Source organism: Terrapene carolina, unplaced genomic scaffold (genome assembly GCF_002925995.2).
Source record: "Terrapene carolina triunguis isolate 2854851 unplaced genomic scaffold, T_m_triunguis-2.0 Scaffold21, whole genome shotgun sequence".
Lineage (NCBI taxonomy): Eukaryota > Metazoa > Chordata > Testudines > Emydidae > Terrapene > Terrapene triunguis.
The window spans coordinates 23,448,099-23,469,974 of NW_020664372.1; the positions used below are offsets into that span (position 1 = coordinate 23,448,099).

At 40.3% G+C, this 21,876-nt stretch overlaps 1 protein-coding gene across 1 annotated transcript in view; it reads left to right on the forward strand.

Moving 5' to 3' along the window:
• The window catches only part of TM9SF2 (transmembrane 9 superfamily member 2), a 66,781-nt gene extending 45,123 nt beyond the window's left edge, over positions 1-21,658 (forward strand). The window contains exons 10-17 of the mRNA XM_024210911.3: positions 1,435-1,567; positions 1,844-1,963; positions 4,488-4,545; positions 5,188-5,347; positions 6,901-7,052; positions 8,350-8,461; positions 9,066-9,237; positions 20,595-21,658. Coding sequence (XP_024066679.2) covers positions 1,435-1,567; positions 1,844-1,963; positions 4,488-4,545; positions 5,188-5,347; positions 6,901-7,052; positions 8,350-8,461; positions 9,066-9,237; positions 20,595-20,662 — 975 coding nt within the window. The 3' untranslated portion in view covers positions 20,663-21,658. The remainder of the gene's footprint in view (positions 1-1,434; positions 1,568-1,843; positions 1,964-4,487; positions 4,546-5,187; positions 5,348-6,900; positions 7,053-8,349; positions 8,462-9,065; positions 9,238-20,594) is intronic.
• The last annotated feature ends 218 nt before the right edge of the window (positions 21,659-21,876 follow it).

The following is a 21,876-nucleotide window of genomic DNA, read 5'->3' on the forward strand; positions in this document are numbered from 1 at the left end:
AGTCATCAAGGGCCAGAGTCTAATATTAAATATGACACTAGTGCATATCTTCCAGTTTGCTGCCTTGGCTATGTAATTTTTTAAACAGACTAATAACCTTTCTGTGATTTCAGATACGATAGCCAGCTCACTGAGCTCATTTCAGTGAGATGGATCAACCTCGACTCCTTCCACTCTCGTTAATGAATACATTAACTGAACTATTTAAAAAGAAAAGAGAGGTCTTAGAAAATAGACTTTGGTAAAGCATAAATATTTAGAAAATCTTGCCCTGTTGTGCCCTTGTCTGTTTCTGCTGTAACTGAAGTTTCTTGGTTTTACATGCTTTTGCCAGATCTCTACCATTTTTTTTCTCAATATTGCTGCTGAAAATCTGGCTGAGACATTCCACTCTTGTAAATTATGTAAAGTGTTGTCTCATTGGGGTTTAACATACTTGAAGTTTATTTGCAGAATTGCTGCCTCTTATTACAATATTGCAAGTCTAGGGGAACTGTATTTCAAAGCTTCTCATGATTTGGACCAAACTTGTAAAATTTGCCTTTTTCAAAATGGCTGCTCATTTCCATTACTCATAAGGGCTGGAGTAACAATGGGTCTTCAGTCACGATGAACATCACTTGCACATTGCAGCAAGGATGCTTCTGGTAATGATGGCTTCTGTCTACCATTATTTCCAGTGGAACTGAAGCTAGACTGCCTTCAGCAGAGATGGCTGCTTTTCTGCTCTATTTTGGAAATTGGTATTGGGGAATGTAGAAGAACACAGTGTAAAGATTGTAGGTAGAGGAAGGAAGTGGTAATAATGAGGGCAAGTGAATGCAGAGTGAAGAATAAAAGCTGAAACCTGCAGGGAGAATGTGAATGGGGATGGAGACTAGGGCCCCAGTCCTGCAGTTTGTCTACAATCTGTCGGTACGTGTGAATGCATTTGTCAGATTGGGGCCTCCATGGGACAGGAAGGAGACACAATATTGATGTGTGGGGTTGGAGATAAGGTAGAATGTCATCTGTCCCCAACCCAGTGGTAAGAAAAGTTTCCTTCCAAGTAACTAACGGGAAGGAGTGCATTTTTTAAGGTTGAGTTTTGAACCTGAAATGATGCATACAGTTTAGTTAGGGGTGAATGATTTCCCCCTAAATAGTCGAATCAAAGGGCAGATGGAAAAACAATATAATATTTTTTTCATCTTTCTTTTTTAGGTTGCACATGACTTTTTGAGGGGGGTCTGACCTATGATTTTTGAATGCCTGCACATGTTAATACTGTGTTATTTTTTGTGTTAGTAAATTTGTACTGGTTAGTGCTATGTATTAATGGCTTATGTTTCTTAGGTATCAAATATGATTTAAACAACTAAATATCTTTTTTTACCAAATAGTATTTTTGAAAGGAGATTTTAATGCATTAAACTGGCTATATTTCCTTTTCAGGAAGATGCCCAGGAGGAATTTGGCTGGAAACTGGTTCATGGAGACATATTCCGGCCCCCAAGAAAAGGAATGCTACTCTCTGTTTTTCTAGGCTCTGGCACACAGATCTTGATTATGACTTTTGTTACTCTGTGTAAGTGGTGTGGAGTTGGGGGAAGAGTAAATTTTCTAAAGAAAAATAACCTTAACTTCTAATTGCATAAAACTAATTAAGTGGAGATGAAAGAAACATTTCTAGATAACATTTAAAAAACTGGAATTGGAAAAAATCTGTGTTTCCTGGTTGGTGTATACAGTCGATATGTGGCACTAAGCTGTAGAAAGCTACAGGAGATAAATTATACATTAGCTGTAGAAAACTCAGATATAATTTTAAGAATCTTCTAAAATTGTACATCTGTGCTTGTAGTTTTTGCTTGCCTGGGATTTTTGTCGCCTGCTAACCGAGGAGCATTGATGACCTGTGCTGTGGTCTTGTGGGTGCTGCTTGGAACTCCAGCAGGTTACGTTGCTGCCAGATTCTACAAATGTAAGTAAAAGTTATTTAAGGTGACAGGTCTTAACTTCATTAGTCTAAATTATCACAGTGGTGGCTTTTTTCCCCCCATTGTTTGGTATCTGTTTCCCCTCAGGACAAAACAAAAAACAGAACAGGTACATGGTTAGATTGTTCAGTGTTTTGAAGCTTGAGAGTAAGCTGCTTCAAAATATTCTCAAAACAGGTATCCCGTGAGTCTTTTCATAATGTGAATTAATTTCATATAGGAAGGAACACATTACGTTTCAGTTAATACGCAGGTAGTGATTTCTGACAGTTTAATAATTTCATTGTTTTCCTACATTACAGAATTACAGTAGTTGCTTTAATTTTTTGCAGGGGGTGGTGATATGTATTTGAAAATACAGAGTTTAGCTTTTGCCCCTTTTCAGTTAATACCTGCCCTCTTCATCCAGGTGTTGCTTTAGTCAGGGAAATAGATGTCATAGGGTCTTTGCTGACCCTGGAGGTCTTCCCTCTGGTGTTTTGGTGCCTTATGATAGTGAGCTGGCCCTCTCTCTCTCAATTGGCCCATTCAAGTGCTGAAGGAAAGTACATGGTTCTTCCTCTGCCTCAGGGGAGACTTGCTGCAGGGCCAAGAATGCCATTGCATCCAAAGCTTTTCCTTACCTGCCTTATTTAGTTTAAGATATGACCTGCTTATGGCTGACTGGTGCTAAGTCTCTACAGGCGCGCTTTGGATATTAACACTGGTTTTAGGAAGGCATTTCCCCCCTGTTACAGAATGGCCTTGGACTTCTTTCATCTTCCAGAAACTAGTTTGGAGTTTGTACGCTGGAAATAGGGTTTCTCTTGTCTCATTTTGTTACAGTTTGTAGGGTGGGTGTTCACTAGTGGCGGTAGTAAAATAGTTATTAACTAATCCCATTCCTGACTACAGGGTTGCAAGTTGGTTTGAAAGGGACCTGCAGAGTTGATTAGACTATGGGGCAGGTGTTTCATATTCAAAATAAATTGAGGAATCTTTTGTCCAAGTCCTGATTCCCGCTTCAAGAGAAAAGTTATTTGAGAGGTTATGGCATCAAACCTAATACCATGTAATTGGGGAAGTAGACGGCTAATGGTAGTATCTCCTAATGGGTTTAGTGGTAAGAGTAACTTGTCAGCCAGTATTTGGATACTCTACTGGACTAGCAAACTGCGAGGTGACTATTTGCTAATTCCAATTTATTCTGTCTGCAATTCTCATCAAATGATGTGATCATCACAGTGTATCACATGAACTAAAAAGCTGTACATTTATTACAGTATTTAATCATAGAATATCAGTGTTGGAAGGGACCTCAGGAGGTCATCTAGTCCAACCACCTGCTCAAAGCAGGACCAATCCCCAGACAGATTTTTACCCCAGTTCCCTAAATGGCCCCCTCAAGGATTGAACTCACAACCCTGGGTTTAGCAGGCCAGTGTTCGAACCACTGTAAATATGCAGAAATATAAAGCTATATACAGCTTTTATTTAAACAATTTATTAGAAGACTTGAGCCCAAGCTGAGACTAGTTAGTGTTAATAGACACTACCAGTTCCTACCAACATGCTAAATAAGGATGGAAACTTAATTAGCACAATCTAATCGTAATCGTACCTGACTCCTGAAATAAAAACAATTATTATTATGACAGAGCTCAGACGAAATTGCCAGCTTTGCTGAATTCAGACAAGAAGTTTGTCCTACTGGCACATATGACTAGAATTCTTATAAATTTGGCACACCTTTAAAAGTCCTTCTAAACCAAGCTGATTCAGTATTTGAATATCGCTCTTTTCGTAATATTTCTAGGATTCGTAAGGAGCACTGATGTTGGCTCTTTAATCATTATTGGTAAACTCTATCCAAATTTTTAAACTGATCATTCATTTTTTAAAAGATTCCTAGCTATAAATTTTGTTTGCATCAGTATCGTTGTGAATATGTAAAAATATCTTGAATCTTAACTTATACTGCTAGTTTATTCTAATCAAACCTTAATCTGAATGTTAAATAAGCTAGCGTAAGCCCTGAGTGATCAAAAAGTTTAATTCTCGAAGATGATTTGAGTATCCTTTAAATCAAGTTCCCTTTTTAACGTACTAAGGTAAATACACTGTGGATGACTAAGCACCTAATTCTTCTTACCTTACTTATGCAAGTGTTTCTACTTCACATGGAGTTTGGCCCTTATCCATAATGCGTTTAGCTTTATCGGGAGGAGGGAGAAAGTGTATATAATAAAATAACAATTTTGACACCTTATTTATTTTCATTTTCATGATTGTAGTCTTAAATGTTTCTTTTGATAGGAAGCTGTATAATTGAGGAGCAAAACAATAAAGCAAAATCAGTTTTCCATAACTAAATATTTTTAGTGTAATGCTTTGATCTTAATTTACTGGCGTTCAAATAATGTTCTGCTGGCCTGCCTAAGTATAACTGTTAAATAATGTACTATTAAAATAAACTGTAATCTGTGCACTTAATGCACATTTTGATAGCTATCAAATATTTTAATACAGCTTTTGGTGGTGAGAAATGGAAAACAAATGTCCTGCTGACATCATTCCTTTGTCCTGGGTAAGTTAAATCTCTAAATGACTATTCATACTTGTTACATTTCTCATATAGCTAATTTTTAAAGCTTCAGTTATACCTATAAACCTACTACATCTTCTTTTCGTGCCAGAAGCCACGTGAACAGCAAAGTGCATTTGACAAAGACAAATGTGCTAATTGCGCACACTATCTTTTTTTGTAAATTTTGTTTACTCTCACCATGTGAAAAGGTTGATTATGTAGTAGTAGCATGACAGTAGTAAGTTTCTGACCAGGCACACTTTTTTTCATGTATTTGTTTTACTCTCTAGGCTGTTTCTTAGACCACGCTGTAGTTGGTCTTATATGGTGTCGCATACTGTACAACCCTTGTGTTAAATTTTTCTACTTAATCACAGCAAGCAGTCTTCCCCTGAAGTGCAGTTATGACAGGCATATATTTGAAACTGCTTAGTTGGAATGTCAGCTCCTGCTGGAGTTGAATTCCACTAGGCTAAGAAAGAAAGAGACTAGCTTGACCTCTTCATTTGATATTTTCTGTGTCAATTGGTCTTAATGTATATTACACTAAGATATTAATACAGTAATATGGTTTCAATAATATAAATATTATTGGGCATTCCTGTTTCTTTCTTTTTTTTAAGCATGTTTTATATTTTTCAGAATTGTATTTGCGGATTTCTTTATCATGAACCTCATTCTTTGGGGAGAAGGATCTTCAGCAGCTATTCCCTTCGGAACTTTGGTTGCTATTTTGGCACTTTGGTTTTGCATATCTGTGCCACTGACATTTATTGGTGCCTACTTTGGTTTTAAGAAAAATGTAAGTGATTATGTGGGTGTAAATTGCATGTACTGTGGCTATTGCGGTAACAGAGTCCAAAAGTGATCCACCTCCAGCCCGGCTCGATTCCATTAGCATTCAACTGATCTTGGGATTCCACTGACAGTTTCTCAAGTCCCTTTAGATATTTGATAATGAATAGGCCTCTTCTAGTTTAATGTTAGGTCTTTGTGATCAGTGGATTTGACTCTTGAGGCTTCTTTAGATTAAGCAGTGGTTTAGGGCATTCTGGGTGTTGATGACCTCTCTTTAATTCCTAGTGAGTTTTGTTGATTGAATCAGGTATGAGGGTAACCACTTACTGGATTCCTTAATTATTCCTTCCTTGCTTTTTTTCTATGGTTCTTAATTCTATTTCAGAATCTGAGGAAGGGATGAGGCCTATGGTGGAATCTTTTGGTATTCCACTTCCCTAAGTGAGACACTGTGGAAGGCCATTTCTCATGTGGCAAAGATCGATATCTTAAAAAGGAAGACTTCATGGGCCATAGAGCATAATCATTTGTGTTGCCTTTATTTTTATGTGGATTTATGCAAAAATAAAAAAGGACTCCTATCCAAAGCTGTTGGTGCCCTTGAGTTAATTACAAGAACAAAAATTATATTAAATACCACTCACTCACCCACCCTGCAAAACTGCCCTCCCCCCACGCAGACCTAATTCCTACAGGCCTTATTCTCAGCAGCTAACACTACCATATTCTCCTTGCAGCATGCCCTGAAAGTTGACTGAACAGGGCTATTTTAGATTGGGAAGAAAAGTTTATTCCGGAGCTGAGAGTTCCTCTCTGAAATCAAGGGGGTTCTCTTTCAGTGCCTGAGCTGATAAAAACTGTGGCAGTATGACACAAGGAGAGTAGCAAGAGATCAGTTGCTACATCTTCATTAACAGTAATCTTTCAAGAAGTCTATTACCTATTTTTTTAGGGCTGTCGATTAATTGCAGTTAACGCACGCGATTAACTCTAAATTAATAAAGTATAAAAAAATTAATCGTGATTAATCACTGTTAAACAATAGAATACCAATTAAAATTTATTAAATATTTTTGGATGTTTTCTACATTTTCAAGTATGTCTATTTCAGTTACAACACACAATACAAAGTGTACAGTGCTCACGTTATATTTTTATTACAAATATTTGCACTGTAAAAATTATTTCTTTTGGCTTTTTACAGTGCAAATATTTGTAATAAAAAATAAATATAAAGTGAGCACTGTATTCTGTGTGGTAATTAAAATCAATGTTTGAAAATGTAGAAAACATCCAAAAATATTTAAATAAATGGTATTCTATTGTTGTTAAACAGCGTGATTAATCGCTATTAATTTTTTTAATCTCTTGACAACCCTACTATTTTCGTTTGCTCTGAGGCTGTTAGCAATTGGGCTGCTAGAAACAATGACATCATGGTACTAGGCGGCCACCAGTTTGTTGTTAAATACAAATTTAAGTAGATTTTTGCTACTGCTAGTGTCAAATGTATTTAATTGTTACATATTTAGGAATCTTTTCTTCTTTTCTTTAAAGGCTATTGAACACCCAGTTCGTACCAATCAGATTCCTCGTCAGATTCCTGAACAATCATTCTACACAAAACCATTACCTGGCATTATCATGGGAGGGATTCTGCCCTTCGGGTGCATCTTTATACAACTTTTCTTCATTCTAAATAGTATTTGGTGAGTTAACTTATTTGAACGCCAACAACATATAAGCTGTAACTTTTCTCTTTGAACCTTTTCTTTAGAGAGCTTGAGCCCGCCCGTAGTGTTTTCTAAAGTACTGATCATTTCACAAGAAATTAAAATGTTTGTCGTTTAATATTCTGCCACTCAGAGAGCACTCCATGTTGTTTTATTTTTGTCCATGTGTGTAGAGAAATAACTCCTTCTTACCAGCATACAGCTGACCTGCAGTATTCAAATCACTAAGTTTTATGCACTACACCAGGGGTTCTCAAACTGGGGGTTGGGACACCTCAAGGGGTCGCGAGGTTGTTATATGGGGGGGTCGCGAGCTGTCAGTCCGCACCCCAAACCTCACTTTGCATCCAACATTTATAATGGTGTTAAATATATGAAAAAAGTGTTTTTAATTTATAAGGGGGGTCGCACTCAAAGGCTTTCTATGTGAAAGGGGTCACCAGTACAAAAGTTTGAGAGCACTGCACTACACCTATTACTTCATACGGAAGTGCCTCTGAAACTGACATTATGGTAGATATTTGAAAGAAGTGAACAGTATATTACATTGGATTTATTAATTTAGTCTTTGTAGAACAGAATTATTGTTTCCGGAAAACAGATTTTTCCTTTCCCCAAATCTTCATATAGGCATTAGGAAATAATTCCTTTAACCATTCAAAATAACCCACTAAATACTCGTACAGCATCAGTGAATTCAGATGTGTACTCTGAGCATGCTAACAAACTGCTCTTATATGAGAAATCTGTCCTCTTTCTGGCACAATCTAGTTATCCAATCTCTCTAAGCTGTTTCTGAACTCAGAAGTCAGTGCTAATACACAAATCTAAAGTATTGACACTTTTTCTGTTTTACCACTTTCTGATTGAAATGTGGAGTGAAAACCTGGCTTTACTGAAGTCAGTGGGAGCTTTGCCATTCAATGGACTTCAGTGGAGCCAGGATTTCACTGGTGATGTGTCCAGTTCAGTTTCTCTCTCTTCATAAACCTCCAAATCTGAGAGAAGTTTTAGGTTTTGAGCTTTTGCTTGCCATTTTAGAGTAGAGCTGCTGAATCATGCATTCCCAGTTTGAAAAACAAAGCACAAGTTAACTTCCACTTGTGTCCGCACCAATGACACTCTACCCTTGTGGTAAGGAGAAAATATTGTTTGAGCTTCAGAGTATACTAAAAATGATCATCTTGTGCTAATGCTGCTTTTTCATATTGAGAGATGCCATTTTCCTCCAAAATACATTTTATCTTATTTTAATCCTCTGTTTTGATTGTAGGTCCCATCAGATGTATTATATGTTTGGCTTCCTATTTCTTGTGTTCATTATTTTGGTCATTACATGTTCTGAGGCCACTATACTGCTTTGCTATTTCCATCTGTGTGCAGAGGTAAGAAATATTCTTCACTGTTCACACTTTATACAATATCCAGGACACTTTCACAAAATCCAACTTCTATAACTGGAAATATTATCATTCCAGAATTTAACACTACTAGGATAACTAAGATCCTATTAAGATCAGCTTAAAATGTGATTGGACACTCATTGCTCCTTTCTGATAAGAGTTCTCATTACAAATATTATTTTGAACAAGTTTGTACCCAGATTCAGTACCAGTGAGATATAGCTCATCTTCCGTTATCCATCTCACTATTTTCGGTATAAGTCAGTTGACTAGACAGAAGCCTTTGCTTTGTCAAAAGTATTTTCTTTTTGGTGCATGTGCTTGACCGGCACAAGTTAATATTTGCATGCACCCTTAAAAATCTGGCTCTTGTTACTTGGGCTTGTAGATTTTTGCCTTTTTGGTGTAGATCTTTGACTTTCTGATTCATACTATGAACTGTGATTAAGTGATCCAAAGTAATAAAATTTTATCTTTAGCTGTTTGTTAAATACCCAGTAGGAAAATTTCACTTGTAATTTTGCATCTAGTAATTGGTCGAGTTCAGGTTTCAGGAAATATTACTTAGGTTTTTCTTTTCTTCTAGGATTATCACTGGCAGTGGCGTTCCTTCCTTACCAGTGGTTTTACTGCAGTTTATTTTCTGATATATGCAATACACTATTTCTTTTCTAAACTGCAAATCACAGGGACAGCAAGCACCATTTTGTACTTTGGTTACACCATGATAATGGTTTTGATCTTCTTTCTTTTCACAGGTAAGTATATTGAAACCTTGGTTCTTGATATTGCTAGCTCTAATTTTAGTTGAGTGTGCAGTGGAACACTAAAAATATCATAAATAGAAATATCTGAATCTTTATGTGAAACCATAGTGGAACGTTAGACCCTTGATTTCAGGTCAGCTATTATTATGCTAATGTATTTTGCTATAAACTGTGTCGGAAATCTCAGCCCCTGACTTCAAAGGATTAAAATAGTAACTGAAGAATCATAGTTATACCTAGTACAATACACTAACAAATATTTGTATTTACCTAATATTGCTATTGGTAACTCCTGCTGTTGAAACTAGGCTGCATTTAAGCACGTGCCTGAAATTGTCTTCCAAACATTCAGTGTTAACTACAGTTGTGTGAATTGTTTAATGTGATATTACATCCCACTTACAGAATGATATGTACATATTTAACAGGGTTTAAACTGAAGGACATAAGCTGGAAGCTATGAAAGGGTCCATGATCACATGAGTTCTAAAACATGCCTTATGCAGAGGATAATTGAGACATGGAACTATCAAATGTAGTCAAAAATTGTGATTATGGGCTTAAATTCCAGCAAGGGTGGTTTAGGTTGGACATTAGGAAAAACTTCCTAACTGTCAGGTCAGTTAAGCACTGAAATAAATTGCCTAGGGATGTTGTGGAATCTCTGTCATTGGAGATTTTTAAGAACAGGTTAGACAACACCTGTCAGAGATGATCTAGATAATACTTAGTCCTGCCTTGAGTGCAGGGGACTGGACTAGAAGACCTCTCGAGGTCCCTTCCAGTTCTATGATACAAGCATGTTTTAAAAAGTTAAACAGGGAGGGGGGATGCATTGTAAAGTATAAATGTTACATGTGTCAGCAGGTGGTCCTAGATTGAGCTGCAGAGCAGCATTTTTATCCTGAAATGTTACTGAACTACAGGGGATGGTATGTTCTAGAAATAAAGGTAATATAATGGTGTAGTGGGTTTTGGTTTTTGAAGTGTGATGTTCTTGCAAAATTTGAAGCTTTAAGTATTGAATATCCTGCAGATAGTTTTGCTGCCTGAGTGTTCTCTTGTTTCTTGGAGATGTGGGCTTTTGAGAGCAGTGTTATGATGAAGTCGTATTAATAACTCCCTTGTAAGACTACTTCCATTATAAGCTTTACAAAATTGACCCTTTTACCTATTAGGCTTCAGTAAGAACTAAAAACAAGGGGGTGGGTATTTTGTTTGTTTTACAAAGGTGGAGTTTAATCTTTGTGTTAACTTCCATGAGGTCTGATGCTCATTGAAATGGATCTTTCTTTCCTTCTGTCTTTCTTTTCGTTGCAAAGGTACCCTTCAAAATCTAAACTGACCACTAGACTTGAAGTTACCATGGTTATTTAAAGGTGGTGCTTTTAGGAAAATCTGTCAGCTGCCAGAGCTCTTACCTAAAGATCTTGCTACTGGGATCTTTCATCTCCTTTCCCAGTTACTGAGGACAAATAATGGAATCTTTTCCCCCATCTCCTCATTCACTCCCCTCAGATCCCTGCTTTCTCTGTCCATTAGTTCCTGCCACAGTACTGGTGGCAGAATGCTTCCTCTATCTTCTTGCACACTGAAAAGCGGGCTTCACTGAGACATGCTGCTCAGACATGGGGGTTGCTCTTTTGCACCCCCCACTTCCGTACTGATAGGTACCACCACTCCCTACTCCCAGAAAGCTTAAAAACTTTGAGCACCAGGCCAGCAGCATTTGTAACCGAATCCTCATGAACTTCACAGTCTATAATGGTGGCCTTTCTAAGCCCTGGTCTATATTACAAACTTATGTTGGTATAACTGTCAATCAGGGGTTTGGAAAATCTACTCCCCTAGGCAACGTAATTATACCGACCTCACCCCTGGTGTAGACAATGCTATGTCAGCGGGAGGGTTTCTCCTGTCAGCATAGCTACTGCTTCTTGGGGAAGTAGAGTACGTACACCAATGGGAGACGCTCTTCCATTGTTGTAGGTAGTGTCTTCACTAAGTGCTATAGCAGTGTAAGTCTAGACATACCTAAGGCTTGAAATGTGGAGGGCTTTCCAAGGTTACTAGCACCAGAAGTTGTGTTGGAGAGGCTTAATACTTCCCCGTGGCCCGTGATATGGATCTGCTTTTGACGGATACAAGTTTATAGCCCAAGCGCTACACAGAAATTAAAGTCCCGGCCATCAGACCTTTTAACAAAAGTTTCACTAAAGTTGTGAGCAAAGTCATTTCAGCTGTATTTGACTTAAATGAGTATGGGGGGGGGGGGGGAATGTTTTTTGCATTTTAAAAAGAAAACTCCTAGGGAAAACAAGAACCTAAGTTTGAGAATATTGTCCTTTTAAAATAGTAACAGAATATTAGCTACAAAAAAAATTAAAAACCTTCATCTATTAACTGCACATTACCTGCATTTGTAATCTGATACTTCCTGCCACCTGTAAATTTAAATACCTTCGCCTAATCCATATGTATTTCTGTAAGTCACAATTTACTACTTCCCTATTCATATTCTATATACTAATAGGTTAATCACTCCCAACATACAGGCTGGAAGTTCTGCTCTCCTTTATTCTACCATCCTGCTTCTAGACCATACTTGAGGGGTAGAGACAAACAGCATCTCAGACTGAGATAGAGAACTCTGGGCTTGGTTATATTAGAAAAATTGCATTGCTCTAACTAGATCAGTTTTAAATAGATTTAATTACATTGATTTAAACTCCTAGTATAGATGCATTTACACATGCTTAAGCCTTCCTTAGATACATTGATTTTAAATTGAGTTAGTCGCATTAATTACCATATATACTCGTCCATTAGCCTGTTCGTTTATAAGCCGACCCCCTCTCCCCCAAGATGGTTAGGTAAAAATAGCAAAAACTGTATGACCCTTTCATAAGCCGACCCTATATTTCAGGGGTTGGCAAACTTTGGCTCCTGGTCCATCAGGGTAAGCCGCTGGCAGGTCGGGACGTTTTGTTTACTTGGAGCTTCTGCAGGCATGGAGCCCCTCAGCTCTCTGTGGCCGCGGTTCGCCGTTCCCGCAGCTCCCGGTGGCTGGGACCAGCGAACCGCGGCCACAGGGAGCTGTGGGGCTCCATGTCTGCAGACGCTCCAGGTAAACAAAACGACAGTGTATTAGATATTCAATTCAATGACTCCATAGAGTTTAAAATCATCAAATTTTGGTGTAGACCCGTTTATAAGCCGTTGATGCGTCACTTTTTTACCAGAAATATTTGGCTTACGAACGAGTATATATGGTAACTTTCTTTTTTAGTACAAACCAGACCTCTGTCTGCCTTGATGATATTGTCATATTGGCCAGAAACCAAAGTGTATCAGCCTCACTGCTGGTCTAGAGAAGTCTTTTAACCAGTCTATTCTAGTCATGCTGGCTATAAACCCCAGAATACTGCACACAGTCAGGTAGGAACTTTACTTCAGCTCTCTTCTCCATGGAGGGATTAGTGTGGTAGGCCTAGCATGACAGCCTCTTTGCACCTCAGGCAACATGCATCTGCAAGCTTCCACTTGCCCTCCTTCCCTTAGGTCAGTTAACATGTCATAAACTGTAATCTGGGGACATTAAGATATATCCAGTGCATCTCCTGTTCCCTTGCCCACTCAGCCTGGGTCATGAATGTTGCATCAGCAGCTGACTATCAGCAATCAGCTGTGCAGTGTCTGATGACAATTATGGGTTCAGGACAGAAGTTACAAGTATCTTACCCTTTATCTGCCATGACACTGTCCCCACTAGCCCTTTGTACCTGATACTGGACTCAAGGGTATGCAAGTTATATTAGACAACTAAAATATACTTCTGGAGTTCATGTTCTTAGTTTTATGTGGTACTTGGTCAGTGTCTCTAACTTGAAGTTCGGTGAGGATACAGGCAGAATTAAAGTTGGTATTGAAACTTTAACTGAACATTTCCTGTATTTAGATTTTCTGAAACTATATAATCCTTGAATGTTCTAAAAGGACATCAAACGACTCAACCATATTTCTAAATTCACTCTTTTGGTCTCAGAATAACGTCCATACTATAATAGATTTCAGTTTGCTGTTTCTTCCAAAAATTAGATGCACTCTAAAATCGATGGAATTACTGAAATGTTTTAGGGATAAGTGTTTATATAAAGAGGGAGAGTTAAGGGATATGTTCTTCTCAGAACTCTTAAATGAAACAGCTATTTACCAAAATCTGCTCCTAAAGGCAAGTAGCTTCCTGTGCCAAGATGATATACAAACTAAAAAGAAAAAATTGTAATTGTTGTATCAAAACTGTTCTGCTACTGCTTACTCATCCGTTAAAAATTGTCAGTATCAGGAAGGGTTTTGACGGTGCCCTGCTGCTGTGTCAGTGTAACACATGCTTCAGGCACTTGCTTCCATACTGCATTCCAGGTCATTGATCAAACTCAGCAGGCAGGATACTGGGAGCTACATGACAAATCTTCGTGACTCACAGCTGGGCCCACAACTACGTATCATAGTAAATGAGTCAGTTAAACATCACTAGTTTAGCAAGCGTGAAAAAAATTACCATGATATCATTCATGATTCTTCACAGGATTTTACAGCATATGAGTTATTGCTGAATTTCCATCATGCTCCTTGTCAAAATTTAAATCAAAACATGTTGTCTTAAATAGTTAGTTAGTTGGCCATCACACGTTAAAGCTACAATAATACTAGGTATACTAAGGCAAAATCAGCTATCTGAATGGCTTTTGTCCTGGCCTAATTTTTCTGGGAAACAAAGGTTCCCATAACAGATGCTATGAAAGCCATCTATGTCAACCATTTTTCTGATTTTTAGTTGTAGTTTGAAGGAATAATGTTAAGGTGGTCAGTGTAACTTCATCAGCATAGCTTTTGTGCCCAACAGTATATTTTTGGTATATCTATCACACCTCACCAAAAAAGGATGGACAGAACTACTCTCAATTTCAAATGAAAGAGCCGTCTCCGAGAAATCAAGGAAGTAATCTTTGTCTTTAAACTTCAGTTCAAATGTCAAACCTCTTTGACTGTATGATTAAACTATCTTTAAAAAACTATATTTGTTAAAGCATGGGGCATGAAAATATTTTTACCATAGCAACTTTGGCAAATACTGAAATTACATAAACTTGTAACTTGCTTAAACAGGACTATACCTGTGACTTTTGGGTGCCTTTTTAGTCTTCAGTGTCTCTGAACATTTTTAACATTATAACCTTAACAGAAGAGCAGTTAAACTTAAATACTGAACTATAGTATTGAAAAATCCAAGCCACCTTTTGAACTACAGATGTTAAACAATGAGCTATGAAATCCTTAAGTGCACTCAAGAAGTAGGTGTCAGTTAAGTTTTTTGTAAATAATCTTTATTTATATTAGATCAGTAGTGTAAAAATCCACCCTGCTTGATGTTCGTGTCCTGCATGGCCTATTTAAATTCTGCAGAACCTAAGCTGCTTCTTCAAGTGGAATGCCCAGAGGGATACTACTTCAGGCACACATGCACCCTGTGTCTTTTGATTGGAGATTTTTTGGTAGCAGTGCCCATTCGGACCATGCATGTGTCCTACACATCCTCGTGCCCCCTACGGAGGCTATATAGAGCTCTTTGGGTGAACCACCCTCAATTCCTTTTCAACAGCCTTCAGACAGACACGGAATTTCATGTGTGCCTGTTTTCTCTGTTTAGAGTTAAAATAGTATATAGGGTTAGTTCTTTTGTACTTTATAGTTGTTGGAACAGGTGTATCCCCTCCCCCCAATTTAGGGGTCTAAAATTGTTTCTTGGATCTGGGATGTCAAGCTACTTGGGTTTTAAAAGGTGTCTTCAATGTCAAGAAGCCATTCCCGTCAGCAATGGGCATTCTCCACAAATACGTTGCTTGGGAGACTCGCGTATTCCCAGCAAGTGCAAGATTTGCACTTCGTTTAAGGGAAGATCCCTTAAACAGGGGAATTAAGTATGCACTATTGATGACAGAGCAAGCCTTATGACCAGCTTTGGATCTGGATACAGAGAACCCCCTCTCCAAGAGACTCTCTGCTTCTGTTAGTGCCCCTTCTACAATGAGATCAGAATCACAAAGTGCTTCCAAGGTGAAAGCAGTGTCAAGATCCCGATCTCCAACACTCTCCATGGGTGAAGTACCTATAATGGTGCCAGTGGTACTTAGAGCTTCTCACTCAAAGATGGAGGAGGACAAGAGGACCAGAGCAGAGTTCCTCAAAGAAGATTCAGTACAGGAGACCTCAGGCCCTAAGAGGAGTGCTATTGAGGCGCCGAATACTTTGGGTATCATGAAGCAATCTAAGACTTTATCTAAGCCCCATACCTTGGTGGTAAAGGGTGTGATACCGAAGACCACTACTGCCACCATCAAGGGAGTGGCCTCATTGGAATTTGTGGTACCCTTGGTACTGGCACCACTGCCTCGAACAGCAGCATCAGGAGTAAGCTTGAGGCTCATGCTCCCAGTATTGCAGGAGTTCCCGTATCTTAAAGACCTCATGATACTGAAGGAGCCTAAGTCTACCCGTCCTTGCAACCTCCAGACACCTCTCCATACCAAGATCTGCTGGATCACTGACTGCTCATGTTGTAGTGAGACCCACCACTTCTCCAGCTTTTACCATTCAGGAAGAAGGGTTGTCACCTCTGTACAATACATAAAGGAGCATTTGGACTCAGAGCTTTCAGTTCAAGGTGCTCTAGTTTATTCCAGGAGAAAGGCAAGATTACAAGACCTCTGCCTCTTAAAACTTGGGATGACCAACAATTGCTACCTCTCTCACATGGCTTATGGTCCTCCTCCTTTGCCTTATTGGGATCCATGGGCAATGTATTACCAGCAGTTTTGAGGGTACCCAGTGGAATCTCATAAAGAACATAAGACCTCATTCTCTGGTACCATCCATTCCTTCCCTCCACTCTGAATCAGCAGAGGCAAGGAGGAGGCAGTAATGCCACTACCGTCATCATTAGCTGATGACTTGTGGCAATTCCAGGACCTGATGAGGCAAGTCGCGGACACATTTCAAATTCCTCTAGAAGAAGTCCAGGATTCCTATCATAAATCCCTTGAAGTATTCATAGAATCATAGGACTGAAAGGGACCTTGAGAGGTCTTCTAGTCTAGTCCCCCTGCACTCAAAGCCAGACTAAATATTATCTAGATCATCCCTGACAGGTATTTGTCTAATCTGTTCTTTATATTGCATACCTCCACTTCAGCATGGGTGGCACTGCTGATTAAAGAAGCTCTTCTTGAGCTAGCAAAGACCAGCTGGCAAACTCCAGCAACGGCAATCTGTACATGCAAGCATGCTGATTTAAAAAAACTCCTACATTCTGGCCAGGGATTCCAAAACTTTGTTTTCACATCCGGCACCAAATTCTCTGGTTGTGGACACAGTTAATGAAAGGGGGAGAGAGCATATTCAAAAAGCTACCCCATGTAACAAGGACCGGAAGTGTCTGGATCTTTTCGGTCATAAAAACTAGTCTTCGTGGACATTACGTTTCAGGATAGCGAATCATCAGGTGCTGGTATCAAAATAGGACTACCACATCTGGGAATAGAAATTGTATGGCGGGCCATGAATACTTGCAAAATTGAGGTTGGGATGTGGCCTTAAATGAGGAGTTGAGGGTGCTCCGGGCTGGGACCGAGGGGTTTGGAGGGTGGGAGGGGGATCAGAGCTGCGGCAGGGGGTTGGGGCATGGCAGGGGTATGAGGGCTCCGGCTGGGGGTGCAGGCTGGGGATGAGAGGTTTGGGGTTCAGGAGGGTGCTCTGGGCTGGGTTTGGAGGGGGATCAGGGCTGGGGCAGGGAGTTGGGGTGCAGGGTGAGACTCAGGGGTGCAGGCTCCAGGCGGCGCTTACCTCAAGTGGCTCCTGGAAGCAGCAGCATGTCCCTTCTCTGGCTCCTAAGCTGAAGTGTGGCTGGGCAGCTGTGTGTGCTGTCCTGTCCGCAGGCACCGCCCCTGTAGCTCCCATTGGCTGCAGTTCCCGGGAGATGCAGGGGCGGCACTTAGGGCGGGGGCAGTGTGCAGAGCGGAGCCCCCTGGCTGCCCCTATGCATAGGTGCTGGGAGGGGGGGCCATGCTGCTGCTGCTTCCAGGAGCTGCGTGGAGCAGCCCCTGATCTTGCTCCCCGGCTGGAGCGGGGCAAGCCCCAGACCCTGCTCCCCACCGGGAGCTCAAGGGCCGGATTTGGCCCGCGAGCCGTAGTTTGCCCACCCCTGGTCTAGGGGATCATGAAAAGACACTCTCTACATGGATCTCTGTATATATTACCAGTTATGGTTTGGCTTATGCCCACCCTCCCATGTGAGTGACTGCACATTCTATCTGCTAGATCACAGTCTACTCAAGGATGTTCCACTTGCTGAGATCTGCAAAGTTGCAATGTGGATTTCAGTGCATACTTTTTCCAGGCATTATGCTTTGGTTCACACTGCTAGATTGGAGGCTGCAAGAAGGCAACACAGGTCTCTCTTCAGTGCTGGACTCTGTTCTGAACCTCCCACCTCCTTAAGGGGGTCACTGTTGGTGGGGTCACCTGAAGTGGAGCACCCACAGGAACGCTAAACAGAGGAGGAGAGGTTACTCTGTCACCCACACAATTTAGGGTTCTCGCACACACCCCTTTGGGTACTCAGGAAATAAGGGAAGCAACTCTATCCTTCCATGGGCTAACACCCATTCCTGGTGGCTCAGGGCTAACACCCATTCCCAGTGGGCTTAGGGCTGTACTGGTCTGTGGGGCCTTTTACCAGTGAAAGAGCCTTATGCAGTAATATCCTTAACCTCTGTTTATTAACAGTTACCAAAACAGAATACGCATGCTAAGCCCAATAAGGCAGATGAACTTTTCTTGATGGCTAGTCAAGATTAGGTCATCCAGAGCTCCAGCTTCTGCACAGCATGATCAGCAGGGTGTTGAGGTCTGGCAGTTCTGATCCTGGGCTGTGCCCTGGTGTTAGGTTCCAAATAACTTCCCTTTGGACCCCAGTTTATATACCGTATATACTTGTTCATAAGCTGAATTTTTTTAGTAAAAAAGGGAAGCACCAGAGAAGGGGGTCAGCTTATGAACGGGTATAGAGAGGGAGAGGTGGGACACAGCCCCTCCCCCCAACAGAGGGAGCAAGGAGAGGCAGCACAGCCAGAAGGGAAGAGACGGGGCCAGAGTCTCTCTGCTTCTGGCCACGCTGCTCTCCCCCAGCCTCCGAAGCAGCTGCAGCTCTGGGGCTGGCAGGCTGCAGCCGTGCCACTCGGCCCCGCCCCCCAGAGCAGGCTGTGGCTGTGCCACCCGGGTGCCGGAGCAGGCTGCGGCCGCGTTGCCCGGCCCAGCCCGCTGGAACATGCTGCGGCCGCGCCGTCCGGTCTGGCCCGCTGGATCAGGCTACAGCCGCGCTGCCCAGCCTGCCGGAGCAGCTCCAGCCAGGCCAGAGACATCCTCCCTCAGATAAGGTGGGAAGGGATAGGATGGGGAGAGTGTGGGGGTCCCGGGCTAGGGGTGGGGTCATGTGGGGGGTGGTCACAGGGAATACTCCCCTAACCCCCCAGCTTCTCTCCCCAAAAAAATTTCCCCACCAGTTGCTGTACCAGCCCATCAGGGTAAGCAGCTGGCACGCCGGGACACTTTGTTTACTTAGGTTTACTTTCGTGCCTGTGGACTCTTGAGGTAAACAAACCATGTCGGCCCGCCAGCGACTTATCCTCATGGCCCGGGAGCCAAAGTTTGCTAACCCCTGAATTATAGGGTCGGCTTATGAACGGGTCATAAAAATTTTCCATTTTTACTTATCCATCGGGGGGGAGGGGGGGAGCGGCGGTCGGCTTATAAATGAACCAGCTTATGATCGAGTATATATGGGAGTTAAAATTTGGGTCCTGCTTAGTTTTCCCTAACTAATCATTTTAAACTGAAGTGCTACAAAACAGTGTTTTTCACCAATCCTAGCCCATTACAAAACAGTTCTTTAACCATAATCAGGCCCCACCACCTTAATCGATTTAAATTTTGAAAAATTAATTATGCAACAGACAAACAATAAAGAATCAGACAGACGGTACAGATAGAGAAGTAGGGACCATAAAGGCAAAACAATATAGATTTCACAATCACAACTGTTAAGTGGTTTCTTGCCAGACAAAATATTAGCAAAGTTTCCTTTAAACATCTTAAGATCTGTTACTTTATCTGGTGATGGTAGGTTCTGTAAGGACAGGCTTGCCTTCTTAACAGCCTGATAGGACATTGTTTTGGTGCAGTAGATGGAATGTGAGGATGGGACTCTGCAACTTAGTACATGGCTGCTGTTTCTCACTCTGGCTGCTGCTTTTACTGCAGAAAGAGGCCTCAGACCTTACAACTCACCTTGTGTAGTAACAAGTTCTTTGAGATGTATCCCTCTGTAGGGGCTCTGCTCTACCTGCCCTCCTTCCTCTCTGCTTAGGTGTTTCCTACTATGGGACTTAGTGGTAGGGAAGGAACTGAGGGCGATTCGCCCATGCAGCCCTATGAATCCTGAGTGTTGTGGCACAAGGATGTGTGGGCCGAATGGCCGCTGCTACCAAAAATCTGTGATCAAAGGCTTTGGTGTATGTGCACCTGAAGTGGAGCACCCACAGGGGGACACATCTCAAACTCCAGTTATTGCACAGGGTGAATAACCTCTCCTTTCATTTAAAAAAATCATTCTAGCATTTGATTGCCAAATTTGGAAAGGGTTTTTAATGTGTATGTAAATCAATGCAGTACTATCTTCATAAGTTTGCACATGGTAATTGAGGTGTCAACTGAACAGTGTAATGACACTATTAATGTCATACATAGCTGATCACTTGAGCAGATGCAAAAGGGAAGGGTGCGGTTGTGAACCCAATAGGAGGGAAATTAAAGACTTGGGGTGGGGATGTGCGGGGGGGAGAAAAGAGAAACGAAGAACAGAAATAGCTCTGGTCTTAAAGGTGAGTATGTTCTTCCACTGAGTGATGCTGAACATAATGAAGTATTAATAAATAAAAATTCGATTAAAGTTCAGTTACTATATAAATACCATATTCTATCTTTATGCAAACTTTCCATTGACACTGGTAGGCGATCAGCTGTGGAGGGTAGTATGTAGTCTTAAACTTATATCCTGGTCAACAGAAAAATGTCATTTGGTCCTACACAGACAGTGAGTTTCTAATTTCTGTTAGACTCTATACTAGTTGTACTAATGTGTAACTCATTGTTTTGAAAGAAGAATTCTGTCTACGTGTACACTTCCATGTTTATGAATCTGCTCTTTGAAAAACTTTTTTTTTTTTTAATAGGGACGATTGGATTCTTTGCATGCTTTTGGTTTGTGACCAAAATTTACAGCGTGGTGAAAGTTGACTGACTGAAGAAACCCCAGTGTGTGAAAGTTGGCACAGAATCTTCATTAACATAATTTAAAGACCTGTTCTTGGTGATGAACTTAAGCTTTATCAGAAGTATTGACATCCTGTTCCTTGGGAATGATACTGAATACACATCCTCCTCAAAACACTTTTTCCACAAAAGCGTTTGTATTGTGATTTAACAATCTGTTTTCATTCAAATCTTCTTAATGAAGACCAGAGTTAAATATTGTATTCATTTGTAAATATAACTATACTGTAATAGAAACATTAAATTCTAATGGCAGAATAGAAGTGGCTGTATTACGCAACTTAGTGATCCTGCTGAATAAAGTACAATTGTAAATAGGATTTTCTAGGCTTGGTAGGAGGGATGAATTATTTTTCTTTTGAAGGAAATGAGAACTTTTTATCATGCTAACTTTAAGGATGTCTCCAAGGTGGGTTGCTGTTTTGGATGTGGTTTTTATTTTGTACTAGTGATATGTCCATAAATATTCCAATTTCTGTGACTTCATTGGTTTCAGTGTTATTGGCCTTTTAAACTATGTGCCTCTGAGTCTTTGAATTTATAAATTCATAACCTTGTTGTAAAAATATCTTCAGTGGGTCATTACATATTAGAAGTTTATGAAGTTATGTAAATACAAATATATTGACAAGGGAGGTTTTAAAATTATGTGGAGTCTTTTATTGCATTTTACTGTATTTAGTTAATTATATTGACACTCCTTTTCATCTGGGAAAAAAAATCAGTTATTTGTTCTAAATGACTAATGCTTAAAATGTGATAGTGGTGCATGAGAATGAAATTAGACAATTACACGTATGCACTACAGGATTAATCCAGCCCTTAACCAAGCTACTTTTTTTGAGACTAAATCATATGTGGAGAAGATCTTAATATATGCGCAGCATTCACTGCTGATCTTTTTTTAACTGATCTTAATGATGCATATTCCATAAAGCACCTGTCGTTAGATTAATTTAAAAAAAAAAAAAAAAAGACACAAAGAACCACTGTTTTTGCCTTGTGTTCTGAGAAACGAATCAGTTCCAGGTGACTGACTAGAATGACTTATTCCACAGTAAATTTTAACAAATTTGAAATGTTATCTTGTTCAATAATTTAGATTCATAACTGTTCATCTATCTGCAAGGGCAGCATGTCTCCCACAGTCTGATAAAATTTTATTAAACTGCATGTACTAGT